The sequence below is a fragment of the Lygodium microphyllum genome, chromosome 4 (assembly GCF_053477565.2).
Source record: "Lygodium microphyllum isolate KBCC chromosome 4, Lygodium_microphyllum_v1.1.10, whole genome shotgun sequence".
NCBI lineage: Eukaryota > Viridiplantae > Streptophyta > Polypodiopsida > Schizaeales > Lygodiaceae > Lygodium > Lygodium microphyllum.
Window position 1 is genome coordinate 16,137,033 of NC_141138.1, and position 13,470 is coordinate 16,150,502.

The following is a 13,470-nucleotide window of genomic DNA, read 5'->3' on the forward strand; positions in this document are numbered from 1 at the left end:
TTTTATATATCCTCAATGCTCCACCCTCGTAAGGTGCTAACGATGATCCATGGTGCTCTAAGTTGTAAGGCCTTGATTATGAGGAGAAGCCATTTGTGAGGGTCTTGACTTGTATGTCAAATGGCTGGTAGCAACTCGACGCACAATGTAATGAGTTGCGGGGTGTGGAAGTTTCTTGGAATATTCCTTGGCTAACTAGGAGAGGTTCATAATATGGTCGGACAAGCCGACTAAACTACCTTCCTAGGTTATAAAAGGAAGATCCTTCCAAAGCCATTGCTAATCTATCTTTCACCTAGGCAAAGTTCTTCCAGCTACCTTAAGCTCTTTGCCTATTTGGATTGCCATCTAAGCTTTATGGTGGAAGGGCAGGGGTGGATAGAGCCATCTTTGTGTTAGTTCATTTGAAATTAAAGCAGTTTCTGTTTGCGACTTCCTAATGTGTGGTAGATATAGTCTCGTTGGATGAGATTGTGCTCGCTAAACTAATAGTACCTTTGTAATGTGATTTGTGGAAGAGATTTGCCATTGCACTCTGCATGGGTCCCTCTGGGCAAGCTAGTCTCTTATCTTGTAGTAATACTTTATGGTGCCTTTGGAGCTCCAATAGAATAAGCCCTAGACATCTTTGATCCTCATATTCCATGATGCGGCGGAGAGGCTCAAAGCCCTAACACAAGCAATGATGCCTGGTCCGAATGTCATTTATGTTGTATATGTGCATATGTAGTGCTCCTCTGTCTTTGGCTCTCAATCGTAGAGTTGGCGTATCCTATTCTTTGCTAGATATCTTTCCATTTGCGTATCTTTGTCCTTAATTGATGGGAGAAGATGCATATGTCCAATAGCAGCCCATATACCATGCGAGAGATGTGTGTCTAGATATTGTGCTCCAACAATAAATCCATTCTTAGAGAAATGTATGAAGTGGCTCCAATAAATCTCCATCTTCGGTCCTAGGGGGAGAGGTAGTTGGATTCAAGTTCTTTGTGTGTCAACTCTCAAGATGTTGGCCCTAATGGCTAGGTTTAGCTTAGATCAGCTGAGGGGTAGTGTAGGATAATGGATTGTCCCCAAGCTACATTCAAAGGGCGGAAGGTGGTTGATGTCTAACTTATGTAAGCGCATCCAAGTTGCCATCTATGAATACCAACATTCTTTCTTGCCTATGTCTGCAAGGTGTCTTGAGGAGGTCAATGCTAGTCTAGGATATTTGTGGTGTAGAAGCTGCCATATCTTGTGTAAGAAAGTCATTGCTCTAAAGAGTGCCTCCACAACTATAGGTGTTTCCCCGAACTCTGCTTTGATGACACAATGTGGGTTGGAGGACTTACTCTTGATCATGCATGATATCATCCTCATTTGCAAAATATCATCATCATCAATGTGCTCTCTATGTGATCCTAGCCATCATAATGGTCTCTCTTTCTATTAGTTTGGTTTGTGAGAGAGCTCAATCACCCTCTTTGTGTCAGCTCGGTTAGTTTGAGGGTCCAATCACCCTCTTTGGTGGTATAGGTTGCAATCCCTAACTTGAGCTCTATACAAATGAGTAGGTGGGACAAGAGTGCCAAACAACCATAGTTTGGTGTGAGGTTCTTGAAACTGTATGTGGATACAGTGACTCTCAAGGGCCCCTAGTGTCGTATAGGCTCTCGCCAGCTGGGCCTCAGTTGCTTCCCAATGGAAATCTTGAGCCAAAGAAAGCGACTGCTAAGTATATGTTGGGAATAAACGCTCATCGTGCCTTTTTACCAAGTTCAGGGGTGTGGGTATGAATGCACCCTTCACTTGTATATTTATATGTGTGTGTGTGTTCAAAACCTAAAAGTGGTACACTAGTCTTTGTATCAAATTGTGAACATCAAGTGTCGTGCTCACTCTCTCACTCTATTGCTCTCAACTCTCTGGCACCTTCACTTAGCTCCGAAATCCTTACAACAAACTAGTATTAGAGCACAGGTTGTAAAGGCTTTCTGAAGCCATTGACAGGCGTCAAGCCTCGTGAGAGGTAAGCAGGAGGCGCAGACTAGCAAGAGCTTTAGGTGTAGCAGGTGTCGGAGGAGCTGTAGACGGGCTCGATGGATAGTAGTCGACAGGTCGCAGGTTGCAAGAGACATGTTGCAGGCGACCAGGCCCAAGCAACATGCAATCAAGTTCAGTAGGGAGACACGGCGACAGGCTGCAGACGTGAGTGCCAAGATGTGACGACCAGACGGTTCATGGGCGACAGACATGGAACGGGCAGTCAATGCTTTTTTTATCTGTTTTTTTTTTTTCAGTTTCCTCTCTCTTCTCTATTGCATGTTCGCGCGTACAAGCGCAAAATACAAATCTGTGCACATCTACTCTTGGAAAATTGGGGGTTTTTCCGGATTTGGGGACTTTAATGCAGAAGTGGACAATCTAACTCACAAATTGCAAAATTGGTGTACATTTGCCCATTAAATTTTGCGGCTTTTTCACATTTCAGTGAAATCTCTTCAATTTTAGTGAAACTTGTGCACACCAGACCCGAGAAATTTGGACCTTTTGCAGAATTTCATCAATATGTGCAAGAAATGCCTTGTATATGCACTTGGGTACTTGAATTGATGCAATTTGAACATATTATCCTCTAAAATTTTGGGGCTTTTGATCCAAATTGTCAAATTTGTGCTTGGGAATGCCTTTGGAGCAGAAATTGCAGTAAAATTTTGGAAATTCCACATGTAACTGATGGCTTGGTCTCTAAATGTGTCAGAGATTGCTTGAGAATTGCAGTAAACAACATTGTTTAATTCTGAAAATCTATTTGCAGTTCTGAAATTTTTGCAATCTTGGGATTTTCATTGCTGGTTGGTACTCTTGTGTACTGTGGTCACTTGTGTCACATTTGGGCTTGCCTTTGGTGACTAGTTAGTCAATTTCGGATTGCAAATTATGGTTGGAAATAGTGAATGTAGATGACATGCTAATCACAGGCAAGGATGTTCATGCCACCTTGGACCCCTTGAAGCAGAGTCTACACAATAGCTTTGATATGAAAGATCTTGGTGAGGTAAATCACATTCTTGGCATATGTATACTCAGAGATAGATCAAAGAGTCTTTTTTATCTGTCACAGCAGGAGTATGTTAGAAAAGGTCTGTAGCATTTCAATATGGAGGGGGGGAAAGCTATCAGTGTACCATTGCCTCCATATATGAAACTTAGTGTAGATGACAGCCCTGCATCAGATGATGGAAAGATTGAAATGGCCAAGATACCCTATGTTTCAGCTGTTGGTACCTTGATGTATGTTATTGTTGCTACGCGTCCTGCCATTGCATTTGCGGTGGGAGTGGTTAGTAGATACATGACATATCTTGGCAAAAAGCATTGGGAAGCTGTGAAGGTATCATGAGATACCTTTAGGGCACAAAGGATTTGTGTATCTAAGCAGAAGTCATCTGTTGTCGGTTTCATGGATGCAGACTATACTGGCCATCCTGACTGCAGGAAGTCTACTTCAGGATATGTGTTCATGTTCACAGGAGGAGCAATCTCTTGGATATCTAGGCTACAAAAGTGTGTTGCATTGTCTACTATAGAGACAGAATATGTGGCTGCCACAGAGGCCTGCAAAGAGGCTTTATGGCTTTTACGTCTGGTGAGAGAGCTTGGGATTACAGAGGTTCCTATTCTCCACTCTAACAGTTAGAGTACTATCATGCTAGCACGGCATCCTGTCTTTCATGCAAAGACAAAGCACGTACATGTGAAGTATCACTTTATCAGGAATGTACTTGATAGCAAGGGCATTGAGCTTGTCAAGCTACATACATATGATAATACTGCAGACCTTACGAAGGGTCTTCCAGCCAAGCAGTTTGCTCATTGCCACTAGATGATAGGGGTTGGATAGTATGTGTCTTTCAGCTTTGTACATACATAGACTTAGCCGATTCTTTCCTCTACCTTTAGGCACGTTACCTTTAGGTGGGAGGTTGTTGGAAATAAAGGCTCACCGTATCTTTTTACTGAGTTCGGGTGTGTGGGTGTGAATGCACGCTTCACTTAATGTACTTTATATATATATATTCAAACCCTAAAAGTGGTACACTAGTCTTTGTACCGAACATCGAGTATCATGCTCACTCTCTCACTCTACTGCTCTCAACTCTTTGCACCTTCACGCTTAGCTCCGAAATCCTTACATTAGTATATATTCTCCCACATGCTCTAGCGCATCTCCCTCAAATGTGAAGTGATAGATGGGTCAACCATGCTACGAAAGTGTTGAATATGACTATGGTTTTTTCAAGATTCATTGTGAGATCTCTATTTGTGCAAAAGGTATGTAATACATCCAAGTGATGTTGAAAGTTTTCCAACAAGAATTTCAAAAAAATTATAACTCAAGCCGCAATGTTGATGTATGGTAGTTTCTTAAAAAATGATTGGAATCATTTCTTAATTGTATTACAATCTTCACATGAAGTTACTTCATGCATTAAATAGTGATGCTTGAGTGGTCAAGTTGGGTATGGTTCATGTAGCTAAACTATATGTTTAGATCCAGTATTCACAGAGAGAGAGAGAGAGAGAGAGAGAGAGAGAGAGAGAGAGAGAGAGAGAGAGAGAGAGAGAGATGAAATGAAATGATATTAAGGTCTACAAAAGGTCAAAAGGACCTATGAGACCATGAGGTACAATCATGTGTATGATGGTACAACTATCTCGGCAAAATATGTAGCACAAGCAAAAAAAGAAAGAAAGAAAACTAACTATGGCTCTGTGTAAAACATAGAGCTCTATCTAGTAACAATGAGCTTCTAAATGGTACAATCTCATGTGGGTATGGAGGGCCTAGCTCTAGCCCGAGCAATAATCCCCTGTATCCGCCTGTGAAGGTGTTGCCGGTGTCTGTGTCGAGACCTTGGATGTTTGAATTGGCTAAGCTGAACGGCTCGATCAATCAGTACTCCTTGTCTTTGTGTGGATTGTGGCTAAGCTGAATGGCTATCTAGTGTGCGTGACCATGTTGTTGCCGTGATCGAGTAGCCAAGTGGTTGGGACACATGAGTCAAACAGGAATGAAAGTGCTTTCTCGGTTGGGTTACTTGCCCTGTCTTCGTTATGTTGATTTTGAGTACTGTGATCATTGTATTTATGGCAAACATGCATAGACTTCTCACAAAAAGTCTCTTTCTTTGAAATCTTCTCCTCTAGAGTTAGTACATTCAGATAGGACATCTGGATCAGCTAAGCTGAACGGCTAGGGTGTCTATGTCGAGGGCTAGGACGACTGGATCGGCTAAGCTGAATGGCTCGATCAATCAGTACGAAAGGGAGATTGTGTATGAGTATTAACACTCTAGCTCCACCTCCCCTATCAATTTAGCTGGACACCTCGTCTATGCATAGTCCAAATAGTGTAGGTGAAAGCAAGCATCCTTGTTTTACTCCCATGGTGATGTCAATCCTCTGAGACATTCCTGTAGGTGTGGGCTTTCAGCTTATCACTCTCTTGTACAATGGATAAATGTCCCATTGCGTGCCCTTTGTGTGGTCACAACTCTTGGGATCTGTCTCCGGTGGACATCACTCTCCAACACTCCATTGCTATGCTCTTGAGCATTCAGTACAGTCTTGCATTCATTCAGAACATTCATTCACTTCAAAGTTTCTTCTCTTTGTGTTTGTCTCTGCGTTTGAGTTTTGCATCTCACGTTTGGTGTTTAGGGTTTGAGTTTTGCTTGTCATTGTCCGAGTCTTTATGTTTCAGTTGTAGTCATGCATGTTGTGTTTCCTCGATGCAAACCCTAGCATATCTTCATATGATGCAGCATACACATTATGCAAGGTGAATAACAAACTTGGAACTCTCGTGTAACTAGAGGACGAAGGCAGAGGGTATGAGTTGGAGAGTGTATGGTATTGTGTATGAATCTTGAGATGCAGTAGAAAGCCTTCGAAATTGTACAATAGGAGCAACAGCAGATTTGGAGAGTTTGGATCAAGAACGGTGGGTAGCAGCTGAAGGTCTAGAATGATTAGAGCGGTTGCAGTCAACCGAAAGTGCAGCAGTAAATATATGAGGTTAAGAGACAGTGGGAGAAGGCTGGGAATTGTTGGTTGATGGCAGATCAGCAAAAGCCAGCGGAAAACACAAGGATGAGGGGCTGCAAACTGTTGCCAATTGATGGCAAAAGGTTAGATGCAAGCACTAATTGATGAACAACAAACTCCAACTAAGATATCTCTTGGGAAGGGTTGTAGATAGAAGAAAATAGTCACCAACAATCTGCAAAATTGAATTAGGCTGAGTGGTGGGCAGCGTTTCTATTTATAGATAAGTGGATTCTCCCAAATTAGGGTTTTGCATGTGGGACACACATTCTCTAGGAAAGTAGTCATGTAACAAATCTTTTGGTAATAAGCATGTTTGGGGTTGTAATAAAGAGCTAATCAGTATATAATGCATTTTTTAGCTCAATAAACCAAAGGGTCATCACTCTTAAAGAGTGAAATTATAGCATGGTTGACCATATTTCAAGAAATCCCTCACATACTACTCTGTCGAACTTACATGCCAATATAGATGCCAATGTGTTACATGCATGAGAGATGGTTGAGGATAAGAGGTGGGTGATTGAGAAAGCAGGAGGTATCTTATCTTGAGTCTTCCCATAGAGGATATGCTACTTGGTCAAAAGATATCTAGTGGTGTATGTGTCTTCTATACTTGTGATGAGACTCTTGTTCATCTTTTTATCTCTTGCCTAGTTGATAGACATATCTGGGATTTCATTCCCCAAGTATGGAGTGTAGTGACATGTTAGCAGACAATCATCCATTCTTGGGTTTTGGCAAGATGGTGTCCAGAGTCATTGTATAGGCACCGCCACAACATCTGTCTTTTTAATTTTCTGCATTTGAAGAGGTTTGGATGAGAGCTCGTAGGATGGTCTTTCATGCACCACAAAGACTATGGTTGTGACTTGGGGGGCTAGTCGCTTGGGTCATAGATAGAGTCCTAGCATACATATATGAGGATGTTCAAGGGAACCACTCTTTTCTCATTGTTCGCCAGCATATGTGAGGATACTGTCAAATATGGGAGTTGATTGCTAGTATCATTGCGTGATACATTTGGACTACATGATGTGGCCATGCTATAGACCTCAAGGACATTTCCACTACATAGACCATTTCTGGGAGTTGGAGAGATTATCCATACCTCTGTGGGAGATGGGAGAGTTTCATGGTGGTTTTGAAAGGATGAGGATGAGAGGTGTCTTCTTGTAGGCACACAATTTTGGCACCTTCTTTTATGTGGCCCCCGTATTGTTTGGCACTATAGCCCACCAAATTGGGTGTTCAACAACCATTGTATTTACAATGTACTTGCTCTTTAGAGCAGAAAATGTAGAACAACACGAAGTTATCCCCTAACATCGAAAAACAGAGACTTAAATATTTACCTCAAAGGGGGATGCACAATGACTTAGCTAGCTTGAGACACATGCTGCCCCTTTGTATTGGTACTTGTACTTTCCTTTTTTATTACATGACTAGATTGCAAAGGGGTATTCAAATGAGCAGAGTGAGGCTTCTCCAACACCAGCATCCCCTTGGTAGATATCATAGTTGGGGCAAACTGTGAAAGGGAAAGCGAACAAAAACAGGAATGCATTTTGTGAGAGTAGGGAAATGGAAATGCCATGCCATTAAGGAGTGAGTGTGGCAAAGGAATGGGGAAGAGGGTAAAATGTATAAAAAGAGACAGAAAGGGACATTCTAAGGGGGAGAGTCATTAGTGGGGGTGTGTTTTAGAGGGGTGGTGTAAGGTAATAGCCATATCATGGCCTTAACTATGGTTTGTCCCACAATCCTTTCATTTGGCATTCTAGATCCCTGTTGAAGGGATGAATGTCAGAACAGATGTTTCGGACCCAGGAAATGTTTGGCCTGGGATTTCCTGAAATGTTTTAAGTTTCAGGCACTTCCAATAGATGTTTTGGGGCATTTCCTGATTCTGTGGCAAAAAATAGGGTATACTTTACCTTCTCTCATATAGCTGTAGAGGAGAATGGACGGCATCTCTGATCAGAAGCCTAGCATTAGGGACTTGGCTTGGTTTTGGTACAGGACTCCTAGTTCATGTTGGAGATGTGGGGCGGCAGAAGAGGGTCAAAAGACATCATCTAAGTGATGTCCTTGCAACCCAGGAGGTCTAGAGGAGGGCTGTGTGGATAGTCTTTGGGGGATATTGAAGGCAAGCATCTCTTATGCTATCTCAGGTTATAGGCCAATAGTAATCCAGACTTGCGTTTTTTTAGGAATTCAGTGTTCTATTGGGACATTGCTATAGATGGTAGCTCATTGCTAGCGATATTGCATTGGTAGATTTGGACAGCCAGATGCAAATAGGTTGTAGATCAGCTGGCTGCCTCTATGTCAGAGAGCATTTTGCAGGTTTGATCAGAGGATTTTCATAGTCATAGAGGTCAATTGGACAGACTCTATGGTGATTCAGAGAGCATGCAGAAGGAACAAAGGTATTTCTTCCCACTTGGTTTTCAGGCATTGTTTTCATGCATTTATTTACCTGTTTTGGCAGTATATCCTGACTGGATTTTCACTAAGCCCGTTGTACAAGATTTTCTCCCTGGAGAGCTGCTAGCTTGGGAAATTGGCCTATTCCCCTTTATTGATTAATTCATATGGGTTCTGCCTTAGAATTTACCTTGGTTTTCAGTTAGGATGACAAATAGTATTTTAGGAAAAGTCACAATATCACCACTGTTTGCTCATGATAATTGGTTCTCTGTGTTCATTAGTTTCAGTTGTACATTGTGGAGCATCTATAGTGAAACCTTCGTTTTAAATCAACATTCTCCTCTGTTATGAAGTTGTTTGAGTTCCTCCAGCTTTCTTATCTGTAACTTGTCCACTTTGAATGTTTATCAGCAGTAGTCTTCTTCTCACTGATTCTTTTTCTTCCTCCTTATGTCAAATAATGGATTATTTCATTCTTTTTGCCTATGTTGTGGTTTTCCTTGTAGGTTGCATTGCAGGGACCGGCACAGTTTGCATGTGGTTGTTTGTTGCTCTTGTCAGAGGTTCTCAAGTCGAGGCCTACACTTTGGTAGGTCGAGTAAAAGCATTTACTATTCTGAGGGTCTTCATTACACATAAGATATGTTCTAAATATACACTAAAACTGTTCTGGTTGAGACTTCAGGAATGCAGTGACTCAGCCTGAAGATGAAGATGAAGAAACTGAGCATTTCTATGACATTGGAGAGGAGCTTCCTCTGACAAATAGTACTATACTAGGATCAACTAATGATGCCCATCATAGTAGCATCACTGAGGACCCCGGGAAAGATCATTCTGTTGAAGATGAGTCGAGCTCTGAAAGTGAAGATTTGAAATGCAAGGTTTCTGACATTGAAGAAGATGATGACAGCACCAGTGCTGATGAGGAAATTGCTATCAAGAAGTCTGCAACAGATATAGGCAGCCCATCCAGAGCTGGCACTCCCAAGATGGAACACCCATCCACAAGTTTGAGTAGCATGGACAGATGGCCCAGAAAAGGCTCTTATAATGCACGCCACCGAGAGCCATCATTTTCGTAAGTCCTTGAGACACTGACAATCTGCATTGCATGTATACAAATTAAAGACGATGGGATTCATGTATACTATCATGTGGTGACAGGTGTAATGGGTATCATGTATTCAATAATGGGGAAGCATGTATTTTCATTATACACTTAAAAACCAGCGTTCTGAGGGGCTTTTGGGAAGAATTAAAGGTCCCTGAGGTGGATTAGATCCTGATAATAATATTCCGTTTTCTCTTACAGTAATGCAGATAGAGCATGCTGGTGGGAATTATCAGCGTTGTCGTTCCATGTGCATCCTTCTGTGTCTACAATGGCAAAAACGCTACTGTCTGGAGCTAGCATCCTTTATGCTGGCAATCCTGTACGGGACCTTGCACTGGGTGTGTTTTTGGACCGTTTTACAGAGAAGAAGCCAAAGTCTCGAAGAAAAAGCAGTGACTGGCATGGTTCATCCTTGTCAGCACCAAGCAAGGTGAGGTTCTTTCAGTACTGTTTCCACTGTGTTTACTGGAACTTTTGGTACTGATGTGCAATCATACTCTCATTGTCGGATACCAGGTTTCAACGCCCATCACTTTGCCTATTGGTATGGAGTTCCTTCAGTTATCTGAAAAGGAGATAGCACCAGAGGATGTTGTCTTCCATAAGTTCTATACTTCCAGAATGAATCGTAAAGGCAGTTCGAAAAAGAAAGTCAAGGATAGTGATGAGGTGATAGCAGGTGATGCAGATGAAGATGATTATCTCGGTGAAGATGGTGACATAAGTGAGGAGGATGAAATCGAAGATATGCTAGAGCAAGAGGAGGGTATGGAAATGGACTCGTCAGACTTTTCTGAGGAAGATAATGAATCTGATTGGAAGTGGGCGCATGAGGAGCTTGATGGCTCAGCTCAAGCAGCGGATGTGCTTGAGAACAGGGAGGATGATGATGAGATTGTTGAAGGTAATGAGGTGGAAGAGCATGGAGTCTTACTAAATGCTAATGGAAAAAAGCAGTCTCATGGAAATAAGCTCTCTAAACGAGCTAACAGCAAAAGCATTTCCGGAACAGAACACTCTAAGAAATCACCATTTGCCAGCTTTGATGACTTCTCTCATTTGTTAGATGACAAAGAATTGGACATTGCCACGGAGAGGAATCCATCCGGCTCGAGCAAAAAGGTAGCCGAGCCGAAGAAAAAAAGCAGAAAACGTGCTAAATGAGCTTACTACATCATGACTATGTTTGAGTAAAACCAATTGCTAAACCAACAGGTTCTCGCTCGACTTTAGCTATTTGCTTTTGCTCAACTGTCAACTGGCAAGTAGCGGTGTCTCATGCTTGGAGACAATGAAAGACGGCATATGAATTCTGCATGATGGCTCTTACTGAAGTTGTGAAAGTGCTTGAAGCTATGGATGTGCATGAAAGAGAGCTGACATGGGGCACAAAGAGGGTCATCATGTAATGTTGAAAATAAACCGAGTTTGGTGGTTGAAGGAAGATGATTTCAATCCCTTTGCCAATATTCATTTCACAAGAATTTACTTGCATAGATTCTCAGTGGGAGTTTTGGACCAGAGATTTGAAAAAGCTAGCTAACTATTGGGAATTGAGTAATTGGCGGTAGTATAGTAGCAATTTAGTACCACCACTGCCAAGGACTGGATCTCAACTTCATCTCAAATTGAATTAGTCCACTTTTAGGAGGGCAGTTGAAGTGATTTACAAGCAGCCACTCATCTTGGTTGCATTCAGAGCTGCTCCGCTTGCTGGCAGAGCCAGTTTTGCAACCAATTTCTAGGATAAACTGGTGAGACCAGGCCATGGCATGAACAGACAAGTGGAAGAAAAGCACCTTTTTAGGGTGGGCACGTGTTCGTGTCGATGCATGTTGTATCAAATTGGAATAAGGGAAGGCTTAGAACGTAACTCAAGTGTTTGATGCGGACGCTTTTGGTTACTGAACAAGATCCAATTCATATGTTGGCCAGGAGCCGATGGATGCTGTGTAACCAAATTTCTTCTTATGAATCTGACATCAATGTTCCAAGAAAACTGTCCTTTGATTCTTTTGAGTTGTGTTTAGGATCTGCCTCAACGTACCCAAATATTTCTTAGTGGCGGTAAGAAAGACAACTTGGCAGATATTTTGCTTGAATTCATTGTGGGTGCACCGTGCTAGACGACACCTGCGCTGAGATTAAAACAGAACCTTTGGACTAGTTGGTTAGTGCCCAAAGAGGGCTGATTTAGATGCCATATATATATATGATGGAACGTGTAATAGTAGCCATGGGCTCTCTAGGATTTGATTTGTTTACCTTTCCTTAAATCATGTGCATGTTAAATTACTCAAATACAAGGAACATGAGTTGCACTAGACATGGATGTCGCAAGTTTGTGTCATGCGCAAGTCGAAATAATAGATGTTCAAAGAGCAGAGGAAACCTCATGTCTCTCTCTCTCTCTCTCTCTCTCTCAAATAGCAAGCTCCCTCTCAAATGAGGACTAGGAATATTATTTGGTTGGGGTGGCTCAAGGGTGGCCTTGTCTCTCGGTCCTCGCTCCATGTATCTTAATATATTTGAGAGCTCACTTGTCCCATGGCATGTTCGAAAACATTCAAAATTATCTTTTTAGTCTTTGGTGTTATTCTACCTTTTGAGATCACTTAGGCTATCTTTGTTTATTTCTTTCAATTCATAGATTTATACTTAAATATATTAACTTTTTTTCTCAATGTTGATTTGCATTATGATATCTTTGAGGATAACATTTCTTGTACCTTAACATAAACCAAGCAACTTATATCACCAAAAACGTGTGGGGTATATGTATGTGCAATGTATATACTTACAATGCTAAAGTAAGTTCAATTTGGTAAAACAAGTCCAATGTTGAAGATTCAAAGGCGGTCACACAACAATAGCAAATGGCATTGTAGACAAAATGCTTGCAAACTTGACAGGGATCCTTTAGAATGTGTTTTGTAAAATGCAAAGTACAATGGCAATTATTGTGAGAACGACAAATAGATTTGGAAGAAAAACAATTAGAATGTCTTCTTGTGTGGAGATTTTCAAGAAGAGGTGTATATGGAGTAGCTAGTAGGTTCTGAGGATATAGAGCATCCCACATATATGTGCATGTTAAAGAATACGCTATCAATTGAAACAAGCATCTAGAGCATAGTCTAACAAGATCAAAGAGTGTATTGTCAACATTGGCTTTTATGTTCAGATACAAATCACTCACTTTAAGGAAGTATGATATAGGTTTTTGTTGCCATATTTACCTTTGTAGATAACTTGATGATTATAGGTGGTACTGATAGTACGATTGTTAATGTCAAGAGCATTTTGAAGCAAAAAGTTTGAGATCAAGGATTTGGGTGAGCTAAGGTGTTTTCTTGGTATTGATGTGATTAAATATATTGGTGGTATATAATTGTCTCAAAGGCAATGGGGCTTGGATATGTTATGTAAGTATAGCATGATGGTATATAAGTCTCTTTTAATGCTATTGAAGAAAAATGTAAAGTTGAATGTTGATATTCGAGATGAGATAGTGGATCCTAATATGTTTAGGAAGATAGTAGAGAGTTTGATTTAGTTGTGCAAGCCTCACATCATGGAAATAAAATAGACTTTAGCATTAACAATATTGATGGATGTAGAAAGTCTTTTTAAAAGTTCACATTATCATATGAATGTATGGTAGGTATCAGTATACCCTATTCTTAGCCTCTCACAATCATCCCTCTCTAGCCTTGCAATACATGAGGAGCACTACTCCCATAACCAAACCCACCAATTTGCGATACATTATCATATGAATGTATGATAGGCATCAATATGTCCTATTCTTACCCTCTCACAATCAT

General features: G+C 41.2%; 1 protein-coding gene across 2 annotated transcripts in view; it reads left to right on the forward strand.

Moving 5' to 3' along the window:
- The window catches only part of EDA25 (CCAAT-binding factor), a 144,700-nt gene extending 133,058 nt beyond the window's left edge, over window positions 1-11,642 (forward strand). For both annotated transcript variants that reach the window (XM_087675730.1, XM_087675729.1), the window contains 4 exons: window positions 9,033-9,115; window positions 9,212-9,607; window positions 9,842-10,073; window positions 10,160-11,642. In XM_087675730.1, coding sequence (XP_087531856.1) covers window positions 9,033-9,115; window positions 9,212-9,607; window positions 9,842-10,073; window positions 10,160-10,807 — 1,359 coding nt within the window. In that variant the 3' untranslated portion in view covers window positions 10,808-11,642. The remainder of the gene's footprint in view (window positions 1-9,032; window positions 9,116-9,211; window positions 9,608-9,841; window positions 10,074-10,159) is intronic.
- The last annotated feature ends 1,828 nt before the right edge of the window (window positions 11,643-13,470 follow it).